This window comes from Lytechinus variegatus, chromosome 12 (genome assembly GCF_018143015.1).
Source record: "Lytechinus variegatus isolate NC3 chromosome 12, Lvar_3.0, whole genome shotgun sequence".
Taxonomy (NCBI): domain Eukaryota; kingdom Metazoa; phylum Echinodermata; class Echinoidea; order Temnopleuroida; family Toxopneustidae; genus Lytechinus; species Lytechinus variegatus.
The window spans coordinates 34,194,321-34,212,087 of record NC_054751.1 but is presented as its reverse complement, the minus strand read 5'-3'; the positions used below and the strand labels follow the sequence as shown (position 1 = coordinate 34,212,087).

At 35.7% G+C, this 17,767-nt stretch overlaps 1 protein-coding gene across 4 annotated transcripts in view; it reads right to left on the bottom strand.

Moving 5' to 3' along the window:
- Positions 1-17,767, bottom strand: part of LOC121424878 (cGMP-specific 3',5'-cyclic phosphodiesterase-like) — a 143,158-nt gene that overhangs the window by 41,259 nt on the left and 84,132 nt on the right. For all 4 annotated transcript variants that reach the window (XM_041620723.1, XM_041620725.1, XM_041620724.1 and 1 more), the window contains 5 exons: positions 17,031-17,095; positions 16,360-16,423; positions 13,897-14,088; positions 7,085-7,228; positions 1,165-1,311 (listed from right to left, as the gene is read on the bottom strand). In XM_041620723.1, the coding sequence (XP_041476657.1) occupies positions 1,165-1,311; positions 7,085-7,228; positions 13,897-14,088; positions 16,360-16,423; positions 17,031-17,095 (612 nt within the window). The remainder of the gene's footprint in view (positions 1-1,164; positions 1,312-7,084; positions 7,229-13,896; positions 14,089-16,359; positions 16,424-17,030; positions 17,096-17,767) is intronic.

Genomic DNA, 17,767 nt, shown 5'->3' with positions numbered 1-17,767 from the left:
AAGGCATAGCATATGAAAGACACTAATTATGTGTCTTTTCAGGTCAGGCTTGCAAGCAATAAATCTGCTATGCGTGAACAGGGCTCTTAAGAGATTGTCTGAAGTCTAGTCATATATTCTATGCATGGATAGTTTAAGGTCTCACACAGGCTTGAAATTCTTGGAGATGGCCAAACATACAGCACAGGATTAGGCACAGACTTCCAGTGATGATTGAAGGCATAAATTTCTGTCTTTTATACATCTCTTCCACACGTTATTTAAACAAGGAAGATATTCTTGGAGGATAAGCGAATGAAGACCTTAACTATTATTAGAAACAAACATTATATTACTTGCAGATTTTCAGTCACTATCAGTATTGTTCAATCATCATATCTTCCTCTCCCTCTAATGTGTAACATCTCAGTGCAAAGTGACATTTTCTTTGACTGTACATGCCATGAGAGGTAATCTGCCAGCTTATGCACATACAATGATCTATAGAAAATACAGTTTAACTTGATCTTTACAATAACAGTTTCATTTAGCAATTGTGTTTTTAACTCCCGGAGAAACCTGTTATTCAAAATGACTCGAACAAATTAATTTGGGACTTCATACATTGTCAACATTAATTGCCTAATCAATGGTGGTCATAGGTCTAAATGACTGATTAAAACCACTTGATATAGAATTAATCCTCATTAAGAAATATCCTTTCCAAGTCCTCATTTAATAGACGCCTGATCATAATGAGTCTTGTGGCGCCCCGAGACAGCTTTCAGTGCATTTACACCGACTTACAAAAGCAGTCCGAGATATGTTTGGCAGGGCGCCAAGCGCGCGGGGTCTGTTGTTTGAATAATCGTTCCATGTGTAGCGCATCAATCAAACCAGTCTCAGGCAGGTTTGCGTTTACACCAAATCAAAAGCAGTCTCAGAACACAATCGCGAGGTGGTCCGAGATAGCTTTGCTCAGACAGGGGTCTTGGATAGGTTTGTGTGTTTACACCGGATTAGAAACCTGCCCGAGACTGGTCTTAGGGCGCCCCCAGACTATTAGAAAATCTGGTGTAACAGAGGTCTAAGAAACGAACAAAGGGTATATTAGAATTAATGTATAACATTCATCAAATCAACTGAATAAAAATAGAATGTTATAAAAAAGAAAACTTGTCTTACGTCATATGGGATGTGGTATTTCTCAATGAGGTTACACTCAATAAACATCCTAAGTGTTCCTTGAAGTGTCTCGTCTTCTGTCAGGTCAAAGTCACTGAAGCTGAAATCATAAAGCTTTAACTGCTGCGCTGAAGGCACTCGACTTTTCTGTAATCAATAAGAAATGTAACAATTATAAGATTGCAATCCATAATTCTTCCTTCAATTCGAACAAGATTTACTTTGTAAAAATTGAAGGAGATCATTTGTTTGAATAAGATTCTCAAGTAGACTTTCATTTTCATCAATGATTCTTCCTTCTTCTTATGATTTGCAACTTCTTCAAGCAAGCAATACATAATCAATATCATCCTGCAAAGCAGAGATCTCAATAAAACCACAGAAAACATGGAAGGAATAAAGAGAGAGAAATAATGCTGTTAGTCTGGATAACACTTGCATCTCAAAATTTGAAGGAAAAAAAATAGAATTAATTACTTAAGTGGCAACATTCTTTCACTTAGACAGAACAGAATTAAGAAACTGTTTTCAAAGAACATGAAGCTGCCACCATTGCCATAATTCTAAAAATCAGCTTTTTCTGAGCTATCAAAAAATTGTTAAATATTTAAAGTTTTTAACAGCCCATCGATACACAAGTAAACGCACATATGAAGAACCAAACCTACCAGGAGAAAAGATCATTAATGCTGGTGGTGGTATTTCATGTCCATGATACTATTATTTCAATATAAATGCTATTCCCTTAAGTCTGGATCCACTTCACAATACCAGTAGATACATAGATAGACGTTTCCAATAATTACTGCACAATGAGTATAACAGCAAACAACGGTTTCTATCCATATTCAAAATGTGTGTAAAAATATTTACATGGTACAATATTGCTCTTAACATTTTTTTTTTACTAGTATTTGACTGAAAACAAGGTCAGTACACATTACATACATTATATACATAGGAATGAAATATGAGTTAGATGGGGTAATGAATTATAAAAAATATAATTATATATAATCAATAATATAAAGTACATAAATGTATATTAAATAATGACATTTTTTGCCTATCAACTCAAAGCTTATTATCCACATACACATGCATTTAACAAAAGTCCATTGGGTGTGCCAGTATCTCAACAAGGAATGAGCATAGAGGGGAAAAAAAGATGCATTATTTTACCAACACATGGCTCAGCAAACCATACTTACTTTCAAATTGACAAAAATAGAGAGCAATTTATCAGTCGTAGGAAAACAACATAGGTCAAATATCAAAATCAAGATGACTGCTGATATTGTCTCATGGAAAGTACTTCACAATTGTCAAAGCACTAGATATATCTCTCTGTCTCATCACCCCCGGTCAGTCTTCCTCATGCATTCTTTCTCCCTTTCTCCTCTTACTTCCCTTATCTCTCTCACATATATCAGTTGGACATCACTCCATCTTCCTCTTGCTATTTTTTCTGTAGTTTTTCTTATCTTCTCTCTCCCTTAGTCTCTCATCTCTGATCTCATTTCCATTTTCTATATCTTGCTTGCTTATATTCTCCTGATATGAATTACTGTTCTCTATCAATTTGTCCCTCTCTAACTATCTGTCCAATTTTTTGCTTTCCTCATCTTTCCTTTCCACAACCCCTCCCCAAATCATATATTGTCCGATCCACTACTTTACTGTCAGACTCTCTACAATCCAAGCCCATTTTGAAAGGGAATATTGTTTTTCCAATATTGCAAGCAAAAGGTCAATATGGATGAAGTGGACTTATTTAGAAAATGCCTCGAGTAAAGAAGATATAACATGAATTTCATCGCAAGCATTATTTTTTAGTTGTGGAGTGGTTTGGATGATTGATTTTCCCATTGATCAAATTTCCTTTTATTGATTAAATCCCATTGTTTGCAATTACCATAAGGGGTATTGGGAGTAACTGGATAGCAATCAGATAAGAAGAATGGTATAGGAAAGGGAAAATGAAGCAATTCTTTCAAACATTTTCATACTGATCAATAATGAACGATATTAAAAGTTCCCATATCAGAACTGAGACAGAAGGGAGGTATTTAAAGTACAATGAATACATCAGAACAAATATCATAATAAAAGACAATAATAATAATGGTATTAATATTACTATTCCTCTTTTAGACAGACCCTTGATATAAAGGGAATGACATCTGCAAAAAAATGTAAGCAAAATTACCAAAATTTTGTTGTGAAACCTTTTCCCCCCTTTCAAATTTCACGGGACGAATTTGACCTCCATTTTGTAGTGAAAACATGAGCACCCCCAGTAAAAAAAAATGTTTCCAGGACCCTGGACGTCTGAAAGCATTTTGCAGGGAAAATTCCTCCATGCAATACTTGATTGCTAGGCATTGTCAATGCCATAGACTTTCACATGCTACCAGGTAGCTAATCGTGGAGCGTTGTGGCCCAGTGGATAAGTCTTCGGACTTTGAAACAGAGGGTCCCATCCATGGCGTAATTTCCTTAAGCAAGAAACTGATCCACAATGTGCTGCACTCAACCCAGGTGAGGTAAATGGGTACCGGTAGAAAGTAATTCCTTAAAAAGCTGTGTGCGCTATGAACGCCTAGCTTAGCCGGGTAATATAGGAGCGCCTTGAGCACCTAACAAGGTGGATATGTGCACAATATAAATACCCTATATTATTATTAATCCAACTCCTGGGTGGAGTGTAGCAAAGTGTCATATGACTCCTTGCCAATGGACTTTAAGCAGTGTTGGGATGAGAACACACAACTCTTTGATTTAAAGTCAAGAGTCAGAACCACTACACCACAACGTTTCCACATAATATGCACTACACTATTGGACTAGAAACTTAAATTACAATTAAAGCAAATTCATCGTCATGCAAAAATGCAAGGGCACTCATGATGGAATATGAAGTAAAGAATTTTGAACAAGACTTTGCACAATATAGCCGAAACGTTTGAAAATATATTGAATGCTCATGTAATATTAAACAGAATTTTCTTGAAAAAATGTATTTCAGCAAACAAACCACAAATGTAATTTTATGGCAATAAGTGCTATAATATCCAAGAATATCAAGAAAATAAAAGAATCCAACCTTAGGAGAGCAATAAAGAACTTGTTTTTCAACTTGATGATATAATGAAACCTAACACTGGTCAGTGAGGGAAAGAGGGAAAAACAAATTGCTTTGAATAATGTGTGGTTGCATATTCCCAGCTGAGTGTTTATCAAGGAAATGTCTGGTCGCCTCTGTAACAGGGAATGACCATAATGTTTATCCAGATTCTTTCCGTTTTTCAAGAGAATGCCGGAAAGAGATTGAAGGATTGGAGCCTTTCTTTTTTTACCGTCATGAACTTTGCCCTTGGGCAGACATCTTTAAGACTCCTGACAAGACAACTGACAAGGGAAGGACGAGAAGCTGCTTGAAGACACAGGAATGTGAGCTGCAATGTTACTGCCGCTGCTGGGAACTGCATCTTAAAGCTGCTTGTTAAAGCTACACATAACTTTATCAACAACTGGTTATGTCAAACCAATGGACATCTTTCTAATTCAATTTTAATTGTATTTTTCTAAATTTGAAACATATTGATAAATATTCTGAATATTAGCAAACATTTAAATTACACAATAGGCCTACATTTTGCCAAAATTCAATTAAAAGTATTGTAAAATGTCACATAATAATAAGGTCCATATTGCACCAATTATTGTAAGGAATTGTGCCACTAATGAACAGCTTGATGAAAAAGTGCCACAGTGGTCTTTCTGCTTCATGTGATAATATCAAATAAAACAAAAAAGAAATTACAAAATTAATAGTAAAAGGAGGGGGCCTGAGGTTAAGATTTTCAGGGGGCACAAAAAAGTCAAAAGTTAGGGAGGCAAAATACAAACAAGTGGAGCGCATCTGGCAGTCTCGCCTGCATTATGCCATTCAATATCATAATGGCAGCAGTGCTGACTTTGAAAATCAACTATTGAATAGTTTTTTTTTTTTAACACAATCCATATGATAATAAAATATGTTTATTGACCCTAAATGACATTTGACCTTGATCATGTGACCTGAATCTCATGCAGGATGTTCAATAATACATGACTACTCTTATGTCTAAGTTTCATAAACTCGATCTATAAACTTGAATGTTATGATGGCGATTGGGCAAATTCCTCTGGCCAAAGTTTGTTGACCCTAAATGAACATTGACCTTAATCATGTGACCTGAAACTTGCACAGGATGTTTGCTGTTACTTGATTCCTCGTATACTCAGGTTTCATTAACTAGATCTATAAACTTTCAAAGTTATGATGGCAATACAACAAATACCCCAACATCGCCAAAGTTCGTTAATTAAGATGACCTTAGACCTTGGTCATGTTTACTTGAAACTCAGACAGGATATTCAGTGTTAAACCATCACCCTAATGCCCAAGTATCATTAACTAGATCCATAAACTTTCAAAGTTATGATGGCAATTCAACAAATTCCCCAACATAGGCAAAGTTTATTGACCCAAGATGACCTTTGACATTGGTCATGTGACCTGAAACTCCATCCGGATGTTCAGTGTAATACCATTACCCTAATGTCCAAATTTCATGAACTATTTCCATAAACTTTCAAAGTTATGATGACATTTCAAAAACTTAACCTTGGTTAAGATTTTGATGTTGATTCCCCCAATATGATCTAAGTTCACTGACACTACATGACCTTTGACCTTGGTCATGTGATCTGTAATTGAGATATTTCAAACTCACATGCACACCCAATTCCATTCCTTTAGACAATATATTGTGACTTTTTTTCTCACAGGCAGAGAGAAGTATTAAATCCAATTACCAAATCCAAGGTGAACATGTTCAGTAATACTGGATTACCCTTATTTTCAAGTTTCATCAACTTGGTCCATACACTTCATAAGTTAGTATGGCATTTCAAAAACTTAACCTTGGTTTAGATTTCAATTTTGACCCCCCCCGCCAGTGCATTGCCGTCGGAAAAGTGGCACCTATAGTCTCACTCTGCTATGCAAGTGAGACAAAATGCAGGAAAGAGAAGGGTAATTTGTCAAACTTGAGATATTTCATAATCTCATGCTCACCCAATTCCATTCCTTTAGACAATATATTGTGACTTTTTTTTCTCACAAGCTGAGAGAAGTATTAAATCCCATTACCGCCAAATCCAAGGTGAACAAGTTAACCACAGAGCTTTTAGAAACTTGGCTTGGGTATCTTTAAGGTCCTGTCACATTGTTCCATGCAAGCCTTGCAGGTGACTATTTTTGCTACCCGCAGGTCGCCCGCATTGACAGAATCTCGTCTCACACGCAGTTGACCGCAGAAGCACAAGCAAGTCTGATTTGCACGCAGAAAAGTTTTGAACATGTTCAAAACTTTGTTGCAGGTAAGCTGTGGGCAATCACCCGCAACTCACCCACAAGATTTACACAGAACGATGTGGTAGGGCCTATATGTTTATTATTGTTCCTTGTACAAATTGGTATCCTATAGGGAATCATCATCAGCAGGCATACTGTGTGCCTCACTGAACTCCACATCACAAAGTGAATGAAACTGAGAATGATCATGACCATATTGTATAGTCACATGACTTTCATATTGATGATGCATGCTCATGAATAATTCATGCTCATCAGTCTCCAACAGAACCTCAAATGCCTTGTGACAGGGAAAAAAAAGGTGCTATTCTTACGTCCCCCCCCCCCCCCTCTCTCTCTATCAACCTGCAAGATACATATATTATATTGGAAGGCAAAAAATTGGATGCCAACAATATTACACAAGTTAAGTAACATTTGGACTGATTAAATATGTATCCAGGATAAAGTAATTTACAAAAGAGAAAAAGGAAAAGTGGGATCGGAAGGTCCTACCTTAAGTTTTGCAACCTCTTCTGGTTGAGCTGTGGCATGGTAAGATAGCACATCCAGAGCAACTTGTTGCTTGGCCATTAACCTCATAGCATTTTCATACATCTGAGTGTTGTGGATACCCAGTCCACAGAAGATTGCAAAAGCCTGAATATAAAATGAAAAGAAAATATGGAGGAAAAAGTGAAAGGATAATACATCTGGATATTCAACAAGAGTGTCGCTAAGACAAGAATATAATACACCCGTCTGTAACATGGAAAATGAAGTTATTGGTCAAACAAGAAAAGTAGCAGGCGGCGACTTCACCTTTGACCTTCTGACCTCAAAATCAATAGAATTGTTAGGATCTATGCTAGTATCATACACACCAATAATATGAGCGTAGGTTAAGTTTAACTGAAGTTATCACGTTTACAATTACTGCAGAAGGGTAAGATGAAAATATGTCAGTGTGACCTTGAACTTTGACCTCAAAATCTATTGGCTTCCTGGGATCCTTGCTAGTATCACACACACCAAATGACATGAGCCTAGCTTAAGTTTATTAAAGCTGTAGTTATCACGTTTACTATGACTGCAGCAGGGTAAAGTGAAAACATGTCACTGTGACAGGCAGAGAGACCGACGAACACCGAGCGTGATACCATAATACATCCCGTCGAGACAGGTATATAAAAATGAATGTACATGTCATATGAAAATAACTTGCCTACAATATTTTTGTTATCATCATTATAATCTTTAGGGTGAAACTTCTGGTGTGAGAAAAGGTGCAAATTATTACAATTTTTCAAAAGGTCCACTGAAATTACTGAACTTCAGATGCTCTGTAATGCAAAATATTAGTGCCCAAACAGACAAAAAAAGCTGAAAAGTTCAGTCAAACCTTGTCTGTGTAATGAATGTGATTCAAAGCAATCTACATGTAGAGTTAATTTTTGATCATTTTTAATAGGTGGTTCAAAAATTGACTGTGCACCCATTCTTAAATGAATTATTTTCAATTTGATCTCTAATCAAAATCTTTCAATAAACTAGATACTACGAAAGGATATATATTATGTTTGTGAATTGATAATTTGATAAACATGAAAGGGGGGAGCTAGTATAAAAATAATAATAATAATTAAAGAGGACTCCGCTGGGTTTACATTTACATAGATCTGTTGTGTATCAAAAGAATGTATGTATACTCACAGTTTAACCCCCCCCCCTCTCTCTTATGAGGTTGGAAAATTATATCTTCAGTTACAGCATCCATTGCAGTTGAGAGAGAAGTTTCAGAATCATCTCCCCTCTCCTTTTTTTTCTCTATTTCTCCTTCTCTCCTTCAACTATCTCTAACTCATTCACTACCCAAATCAATCTTTCCATGAGTAACTGAAATAAAGCTCTTTGCAATTTCATGAGCATCAATCAGAGTAGACTCTGTTTGAAACAAACATTGAGCTACTACAGCTTACAAGCTTAATAGATGGCTAAGAATCACAGTAATCGGCTCAATTCTAAAAGCCAATGCCATTAAATGTTCAATCTCTCTTACTGCTGCACTTACACTGATCAAGAAAGCAAGGGAATTTAATCCAAGAGCATTTCCTTCATTATAAGGTTTCCTTCTCTAACATCAACTGGCCATCTAAATGAAATTGACTGTGACATGTTTGTTCTTTATTAAAACTTAAAGATTAACTTTCAGTGTGATTATCATGAATTAAAATTTAGGAAGAATCTGTCTCAAAGTGACATTGAACAGTTGCTTGAAACAAACTTAATAACTGATGCTTGCTGTATACTCTCAAAAATGTATAGCCTCAAAATTGCCAAAAATTTGATTAAATTCTATATCCAAATGCTTTAATTAGGAGCTTTCTGATCTGTTAATAATTTCTAAATTGCAGGATAAGTGTTAAAATGGCCTTTACGTTAAACATTGCAATAAATATTATTTTGTAAACTAAGATGTATTATGTCAAAAGCAACAAATCTGGGGCACATTGACTAATTTGATTTAAAAAGGTATTTAAGGTTCAAAAATCAAAAGTGTAGTAACCAGAAGAGGGGGGGGGGAACCAAGCTTATAGAACAAATATTCAGAGATCTTTTAATATTACAATTCAAATTTTCCAGAATATGAAAGAGAAACCCCGCAATTTTTTCATTAAAACATCACTTGTATCTCTTTACACGTCATGTGGCTTTGATACTGGACACAACAGGTACAAATTCCATTCCACCCCCCACATTTTTAGGGCTGAGTCACACAAGCTGTTGTTTTAATAAATATCCCTTTTATAGGGCATGTTCATGAATGCAATGTTGAAATGGTTGCCCTTTCTCACTGACTGATCAACTTCCGATCACTTCACAAACTTAAATAGAACTTAAAACTAGGATCTGCACATGCTACCTTTTAGATTAATTTAATTGGTAATGCATGGTGACAGAAGTAGTGAAGGTATCAGTGAAACATTAAGGACTTGTTCTTCCATGTTCTGATAAATTAAAATTCTAGTATTAGATAGTCTTTGAATAATAGCCTTTTGAATTTGGATTAACTTTATTTATATCCTACATATAAATTAAAACATGTATGCTGATTGGTTTAAATAGCATCATGTGACCATATTCTCACTATTTCGCGATGATGTTGAAAATGAAACGCCCATGAAGAAAATGTGCTATTCCGTGACATCAATGATGGAATAGTCGACTATTCCAGATGTCACAGATCTTGATGGCGCAAGCACTAATACATGTTCTGCACGCTGAGCGCGTGGCTTCAGGAAAAGTAGGTCAGTCAGCGCAGCTGGTTTGGTTCAGATTAAAAAAAGGATGAACTACGAATACAAGAACTAGATTATCAAGATCTGTTGCTCTAACTTTTTAAAGTAGGATATAAAAGAAATATACCAGGCCTTTATTTCGAAAGTATAGAGGGAATTATTCATCCTAGGTTGTACTGGTAAAATCACTATTTTTCCTTGGGAAAAAATAGTAATGTCAGTCCAACCTCGGATGAATAATTCCTACTAAACTTTCTCAAAGCCTGGTATATTTGTTTATTATTTTATCCAGTACTCAAGGCTGCTGGCCCGTGCAGGTAATACAATTTTTTTTAATGTTTACAATGAATTGGTTTCTATCAATTAATAGGACTTCACCACTTTATAATCAAATAATTCACAGGCATTATTGCTATTTGTGACAGTACATATATTCCGTTTATTTAAAATGTTGTACAAAAATGTTTGCTGGTAGTACCTCATGCTTGCTGTGTGCTACATCACCACTCACATACAAGCTATCAACAACAAATTGTGTCCCGTTGAATATCACTCCGAAAATGGGTCAATTTTTTAAATGGATACTAAAGGATAGAAAATACTCTGCCAATATCTGCAATCCACTACTTTAATTTTCACAATGCTTGCATATACATGTAGTTAGAGTATCACCTCTGCATGATAATTTCACAAATTAGTTCTTTTGCAAATGGGGGAAATTCCTTTGTAATTTAAATGGCTTCATTTCCACACATCAATTAGCACTGGCTTTGCAGTCAGGCTGTATGTTGCCGAGAATGGAGCATAATTATTTAGGTTAATCTTGTATCACATGTTCCGTGTGTGCAACGGTGCATGGGCATATTGATAATCACATTGGCTTGTGCATATGCCTTGATGATAGACTCCCGCACAGCCCCAGCAAGAATGATTGCCTCTACCATATGCTTCTTTCACTCTGCTCTTGACCAAACCCTTATCAGTTCAAGCAAGAAAATAATGCTTCATTCAATGAAATAAATCATGTTCAATTTGTAACAAAGTATTACAAAGTAAAGATAATAAACAGTCATTAAATGGTAAGAGCATCTGGGTCATATCCATTTCCCATATATAGCATCATATACCGGTCATTGGACTGACCAAAATCTTGGACTTTGTAAAACCAGAAGGATTTAAATCAATCTTACATTAAGATCTTATGAATTGTTTTTCATTTACCTGTATGTAAACCGTGGCGAATGGAGGGGAGGTGGATCCCCTACATGTACTTGATCCATAAATAAAATGACTATAAATCCCCCCCCCCCATCCACCCATTTCATAAATCCTATGAAAGACTTTCCTTTTTTTCTTGTAATGTCAGATTTCCGTTTGGCTTGTATTAAAGATAATTATTCAGTAAGATATCAGGCAATTTTCCAGTGAACACCGTTTTTGGGGGAGGGGGTGCAACAATTGCAGAGCCCCCCCAAAAAAATAATCTGCCGCTGCAATAACCAACTGTAATCGTGTCTACCATCTACATGAATATGTACATCTAATGAAGTTTCAGTAAAAAAATAAAGCAATGGCTGAAACATCAATACATGATGATACTGCCAGTGGGTGTCACCATGGTAACAATGTCTATGTAATTGGACATTATTTGGTGCTACCTAGATCATCGTTCGAAACGGCCATGACAATTATTATAGATTAATAACAATACACAAGAACTCAAAGGCTGGATGTCAGTTCAAATTTAATAATAATTTATTGATGATTGGAAGACTTTGTTTTACAAGTAGGCTACACCCATATTGCAATTTGCAATGGCAAAACCTAAGGCCATCATATTGAAAATATGAAATATACTTGGTAGCAATTAGTTCAAGAATAGGAAATAACTTTATAGTAAGAAACAATATTATGGACAGTTTAGGTCATATAACATTTTCTAGAAAACATTTTCATAGAGAAAAATATCTTCCATCCTATAATGATTTGATACATTTCAATAACATTTTAACCTGTATTTGGTAAGGCTGGTTGGAGAATATGTTTTAATTACACTATTCCTTATCAAGCTGATGGCAAAACATACTGGAACAGAGACATGAGGCATATATGGAGTAACTGACCTCGTTCTAGGAATGAGACATGAAATATTTCCCATATATCCAAGCGGATCAAAATACTTGTCTGATATGAATTCAAGTCTTACATAGTGTTGATTTATGGTTGCAAGGCAAGATTTGTCTGCATGTTGAGCAATTGGTTGGAGACAATTGCGTGATGGGAGATTGTTTCCCTCAGAACAGACAGTGAGATAAATGGTTTAAATGGCCTCTTGAAAAGTGATTGCATCAGGGAGTATCTATCAAATGCCATGCACACAGGAAATTTATTTACCTTAAAAGAGTCAGTTTGTTTTCTTATAAATCTCAACTTTAGAGAGGTGCATCTATTGCAGTACACGGGATATTGCTCCTAGATAGAATTCTTTATCGAAACTACAGACATGAAATTGTCTACAGTCATAGATACACAAAATAGCAATAATAATCCAATTTCAATCAATATTTCCATTCCATAAGATCTTGATATCCGGAAATTTATGAAGCATGGAGATGTACGTCTGAATATGATATTGTTTGTGTAGCACAAATTGTATTAATGGTGAGCTGTACCTTCTTCTGTTGAAACAATATCAATCATAACAGCAAAGATATACCCAATGCAGAAAAATCAAATTGATTGAGTGTTCGCTGCATATGGGCACAGAGTAAGGCAGATTCAACATTCTCTGTCACATCCATTCCACATAAAATTCAAATCCATTATATATGTTATTTGCTGGATATAAAACCATAAAATCTACATAAAAAGTGCCACAAAACTTTAACATTAAAACAATTAAAACATACACAATATATAATTCCGTTCCTTTGTTTATAAACACAGAGGTTGGTATTCACACGTCATTGAACAATCTTATACCTCTTTCATAAACCCATCCTCCAATGATCCGCCTAAGAGTAATGCGGATAATTCAATAAAAATTGCGGTCACAAACTCCGAAAATAATCCGCACTTTTTTTTACGAGCGCCCGACCTGAAAAAGGCGGATAATTGTCATGGCAACTGCACACGCCCCCTCCGATGGGGTTGCGTTGGAAAAGGGTGACCTTCTGACCGCACCATGGCAATTATCCGCATTACTTTGGAAATGCGTTCATAAAGTCAAAATCTGGTCCCGATGCTGCTATTATGCGGATAATAGCAGCATCAAAATAATGCGGATAACTCTGGTCCTCCTCCAATTTTACAACCAAATTATGCGGCTATTATCCGCATAATCGGGTTTATGAAAGGGGTATTAGTCCAGACTGGTATGTAGCAATTCACCCTGGTGTAGATAATCTTAATCCTTTGACAAAACCATTCAAAGATATTTTACCATCCAATATTAATAAGAGTAAACATTTATGCAATGAATTTCAATAATGTCCTCGGACCATAACTTTTGTCATGAATGAGAAATATCATACTTGACATAGCAAAATTCCTGAATCTGGACTTAGATTCAGTTTAATCTACAGTAATAACCAAAGAATAAGAACAACAACAAAATGGCAATTGGAAGCTTATAAATCTGACATTGCAAGCTTACTGACCTGCTTACAGACCTGCCACCATAAAAAAACATATTTCTCACAGGAAAGCGCATCTGCATCATGCCGTTTGACGCGAGGAGAAGAGGTCATGTAATGCAGGTTGCTATAGCTATGTATGGTGCGCACATTTTATCCTAAACTGGAAACAGGTGAAGTGATTGAAGTTAAAAAAAGCATTTCAAAACAGTTTTGCATTTATCGTGTTACTGGCTCAGATGAATTTCAAACTGCATAATCAAAATAATCTTGCGTTTGAAAAAGTATCCTAGACACATTTTCAAAAATGAATTTTACTCTTAGAAAAGGAGTAATAAATGCCCACAATAAAGTGGCACAGACGAGACCATTATAATGACAAAATTGTGCCTACCTCAAATAGATGTTCATCCTGTTCTGTGAAAGCCTGTTTGGCAGCCTTGTTGATCATCTGAGCTACACCAATAATCTTCTGCTCACTGTTATAGATGGGTTGGCAAAGGACGGATTGAATCCTGAAATCTGGTTGTACATTACACTTTTCCTTGAATTGTTTCTGAACAGCAAAGTCGCCAATATTGATTGTCTGCAAAAAAATTGTTACTACATTGATCATTACGATTCAGATGTCAGCCATCTCAAAAAAATGTTGGGTGGTATGATCAAGGAAGATTTTTTTTTTACCAGTTCTCAACTTAATTTTGTTTATTCCCTTGGTTCTAACAGAAACCATACGGTTTCATTAGGCAACGGTTTAACTGAATAGAGACTTTATTCCATCATTTATTTAAAATACACTGGCCCTAATTCACAAAGGTGGTTATGATTCTTGGGTTGAAAAACATGGTCAATCAATGTAGATTTCATCCTCAATTACGATTAATTCAGTGGGTATAATATAAGAAAGCATCCAATAACAAATGTGCGTGTTTGGCACATAACAGGTAATATACATGCTTGTTACTAAGGTAACTTACTGTATGAATGAGCCAACCGTTTATGTAAATGAATCAATAATAACAGTGGGCTCATTAGTGGTGTCATCCAAGTAACAAGTGTCAATTAAATGATAATAGCTGGATGTATATAGCACTAGCCTTTAGATTCTTCAATCTGTTTCATTACAGGACTTTAATTCCACTTTATTACACTGGCTTTAGCTAGAGCTTCAACCCTTTAAGCAGCAATCAGTGCATTCAAGGGATTAATCCTGCCACGTACCCATCCACCTCACATGGATCAAGTGCAGCAAAGTGGGAATAAATTTCTCACTGAAGGGAAATGCACCATGGCTAGGATTTGAACCTACGACCCTCGTTTTAAAGACGAGTGTCACAACCACTCGACCATGACACACCCATGCAATTTAGCGCACTATGATAAAAGTGTCCATTAGATGCTCCCTCTCTCTCTCTCTCAACACATGCTTAATTTAAGTGTAATCAATGCAAGATATCTGCATAACCTAGTTTCAAACAACTGATTTAAAAACACCTTTCAAAAACAACTAAGAGGTGCAAATATAAAACAAATAACATTCATACGAAAACCTATGACCTTTCACCTTGAACAAGTAACCTGAGACTCGGTAAAACATGATTTGTGATACTTTACCTTATATAAGTTTCATTAAATAGGTCCATGTACTTTCTAAGTTATGACATCTCAAAAAATTAACATTGGTTAAGATTTCAATGTTGTAGACACTGCAACATCGCAAATGAGAAACTAAAGTCTCGCTCTGCTATGCAGGCGAGACATAAAATGGATCAGCACATTTATTTTTAAGTTATAATTGATAGCCCTTTCTTTTAAAATAGTGTGTGCCAGAAATGAAATAAAGGCCTATTACTCAAAACATTTCAACACTGAAATTTATAACATTCAAAAGAACGGGAACGGAAAAGACTCTCTTTTTAGTATTAGGTCTGAACATGTTTCATATTGTCTGCATAATTTAACAGAATTGGCAAATGGCTGATATCACCTTGAACAGAATGTTTTGAAGCAGTTCACTTCTAGATAACACTACCAATCACATGTCATGAATCCTTGATTAAAAAAATGTATTGTCACAACCTTTCAATTATCAATTTAATCTTATTAGGATCCATAATGGCAATTGCTTTTCAAATATTGATGATATTATCAAGATGCATTAACCTTAACTCTATCTACATGGATCCATAAATATAGAAGCTACCCATTAGCTTAATCGAATTTGAGCTGGCAATAAAACCAGCTTTTCCTACTTGTGAATCCTCTTGATATCAATCAAGGGCTAAATATCATGCTTACAGACAGCAATTTGCAAGGGTAACCCAGTCAGATGAAATGATAAAAAATGGCTTCCAACTGCCCTTGGGAGTATAGTTGGTAACGACATACCATTTATTTTAGAGTTTAATACGTCATGAGGGCTATACTAGCTAATCATCCTGGTTACCAGCCCATGATTGGATGTCTAGTGTGTGACAGTATCACAATGATGAACTTGGGATATGATGGAGGGAAAAAGGATGAAAGCAAGTATGATAGGAGGGGGCAGGGAAGGAAAGGAGGCAGAAGAAGAAGGGAAAGGAGGCAGAAGAGGAAGGGGAGGGGAGGAGGACAGAGTGAGTGAAGCATGTTGGACAGATACTAGTAGTTACTGAAAGTGATATTGACAATTTCTTTTCCGAGTGGCTAAAAAGTCGCTGCAAAAAACAGTACCTACTTAGCTACCTCATCTCAGAAAATGATTTCATTTTACAAACATACATGAATATAATTTATTACTACTCGGGGGAAACAGGGCACATATTACAATCTGAAAGAGAGAATGAGGGCACATGGAAAATAAACAGAGCAAACCCACCTCTCCTTTTTCAGCAACGTGACGAGCTATAGTAGCATTGATTGAGTTTTTCAGCATCTCATGTCTGTCACATAAATTAAAAGAATTGGCAACGTTATACAAATATGAAAATTGTAATGTACTTGGAATTGACAAGTGCTTGTCCTTTCTATTTTCATTACGAGAGTAAAAAACATTACAATTGGTGTGGATCATGTATCGACATTGTTTTTTCTTGATGTATTGAAAATGATAACTTTGTTTTTGACATATGAATAATAATTGGATTGTGACATGAATTCCACAAGCTAATGTAGGATTGTATGCATATGTTTGTAACAGTATCTTATATATTTGAAAAGAATTTTGCCAGCCTAAATCCAAGGTCACACATGCATGAATGCATTCACACCATTTCTACTTATGATAGTTTGAAATTTTGGACAATTCGTCGATGTGCGAGTAGTGTAGGGTCAAAGGCTTGCCTGAATTTTGATAGCAATAAGAAAATTTAAAAGGCTTTCAATCTTGACATTGTAAAAGTATTGCACTGCGTAGATTAAGACTGACGTAAGAGCTGGCCTGATCTTGATCTAAAATGGAAAATGGATTTATGCAAGTAACACTTATTCATAAGTAATTTTTCTAATATCAAAATATTAAGAAATAGATTGAAATGCAATAAAACTTACGGGACTGTCTTGAGTTTCTCTGTATCTTCATCTGTCAGTTCAAAACCCCTAAGAAAACTAATGTTCTGGAATAAAAGTGATACAGAGACAAGCTGATTAGTTTGATAAACACAGGGGAAAAACCATTAAGTCTTGTGATACCAGTTTTAAAATCCACTCCACAACCATTTCTTAAAACCATCTTGTCTCTCATTCTGCAAACTTTTAGATTTGTACAAAATGTGTAAAGACTTGAGACTGTTGTTACATTAATAATATCTGGATTTATAAAGTGCTTTTTGCCTGAGGATACAAAGCGCTGCTTTTATTACCCTGGCTTTAGCTGCACTGCCCGCACAGGCACTTATTGCATTTGAGGAATTTCTTCCTACCAATACCCATTCACCTCACCTGGGTCGAGTGCAGCACAATGTGCATAAATTTCTTGCTGAAGGAAAACATGCCATGTTGGTAATCGAACCCACGTCCTTCAGAATGAGAGACAAGAGTCATAACCACAAGACCACAACGCTCCCTCATAAGTAAGACACATTAATTTTCCCAAGCAAGAACACCAACATGTCTTTTTCAAAACTATCATTTTTTTTGTAATAGCAGATCATGTGCACTAATTTTTAGAGAAAGATCATGACATGATTTTGAGATGACTATTACATGATAGCCTTCTAGCTCTGTCTATTCAGGCACACAGCTGTCATTTTATCTTCTGTTACATTTGTATGGAATCTCAATAGAAA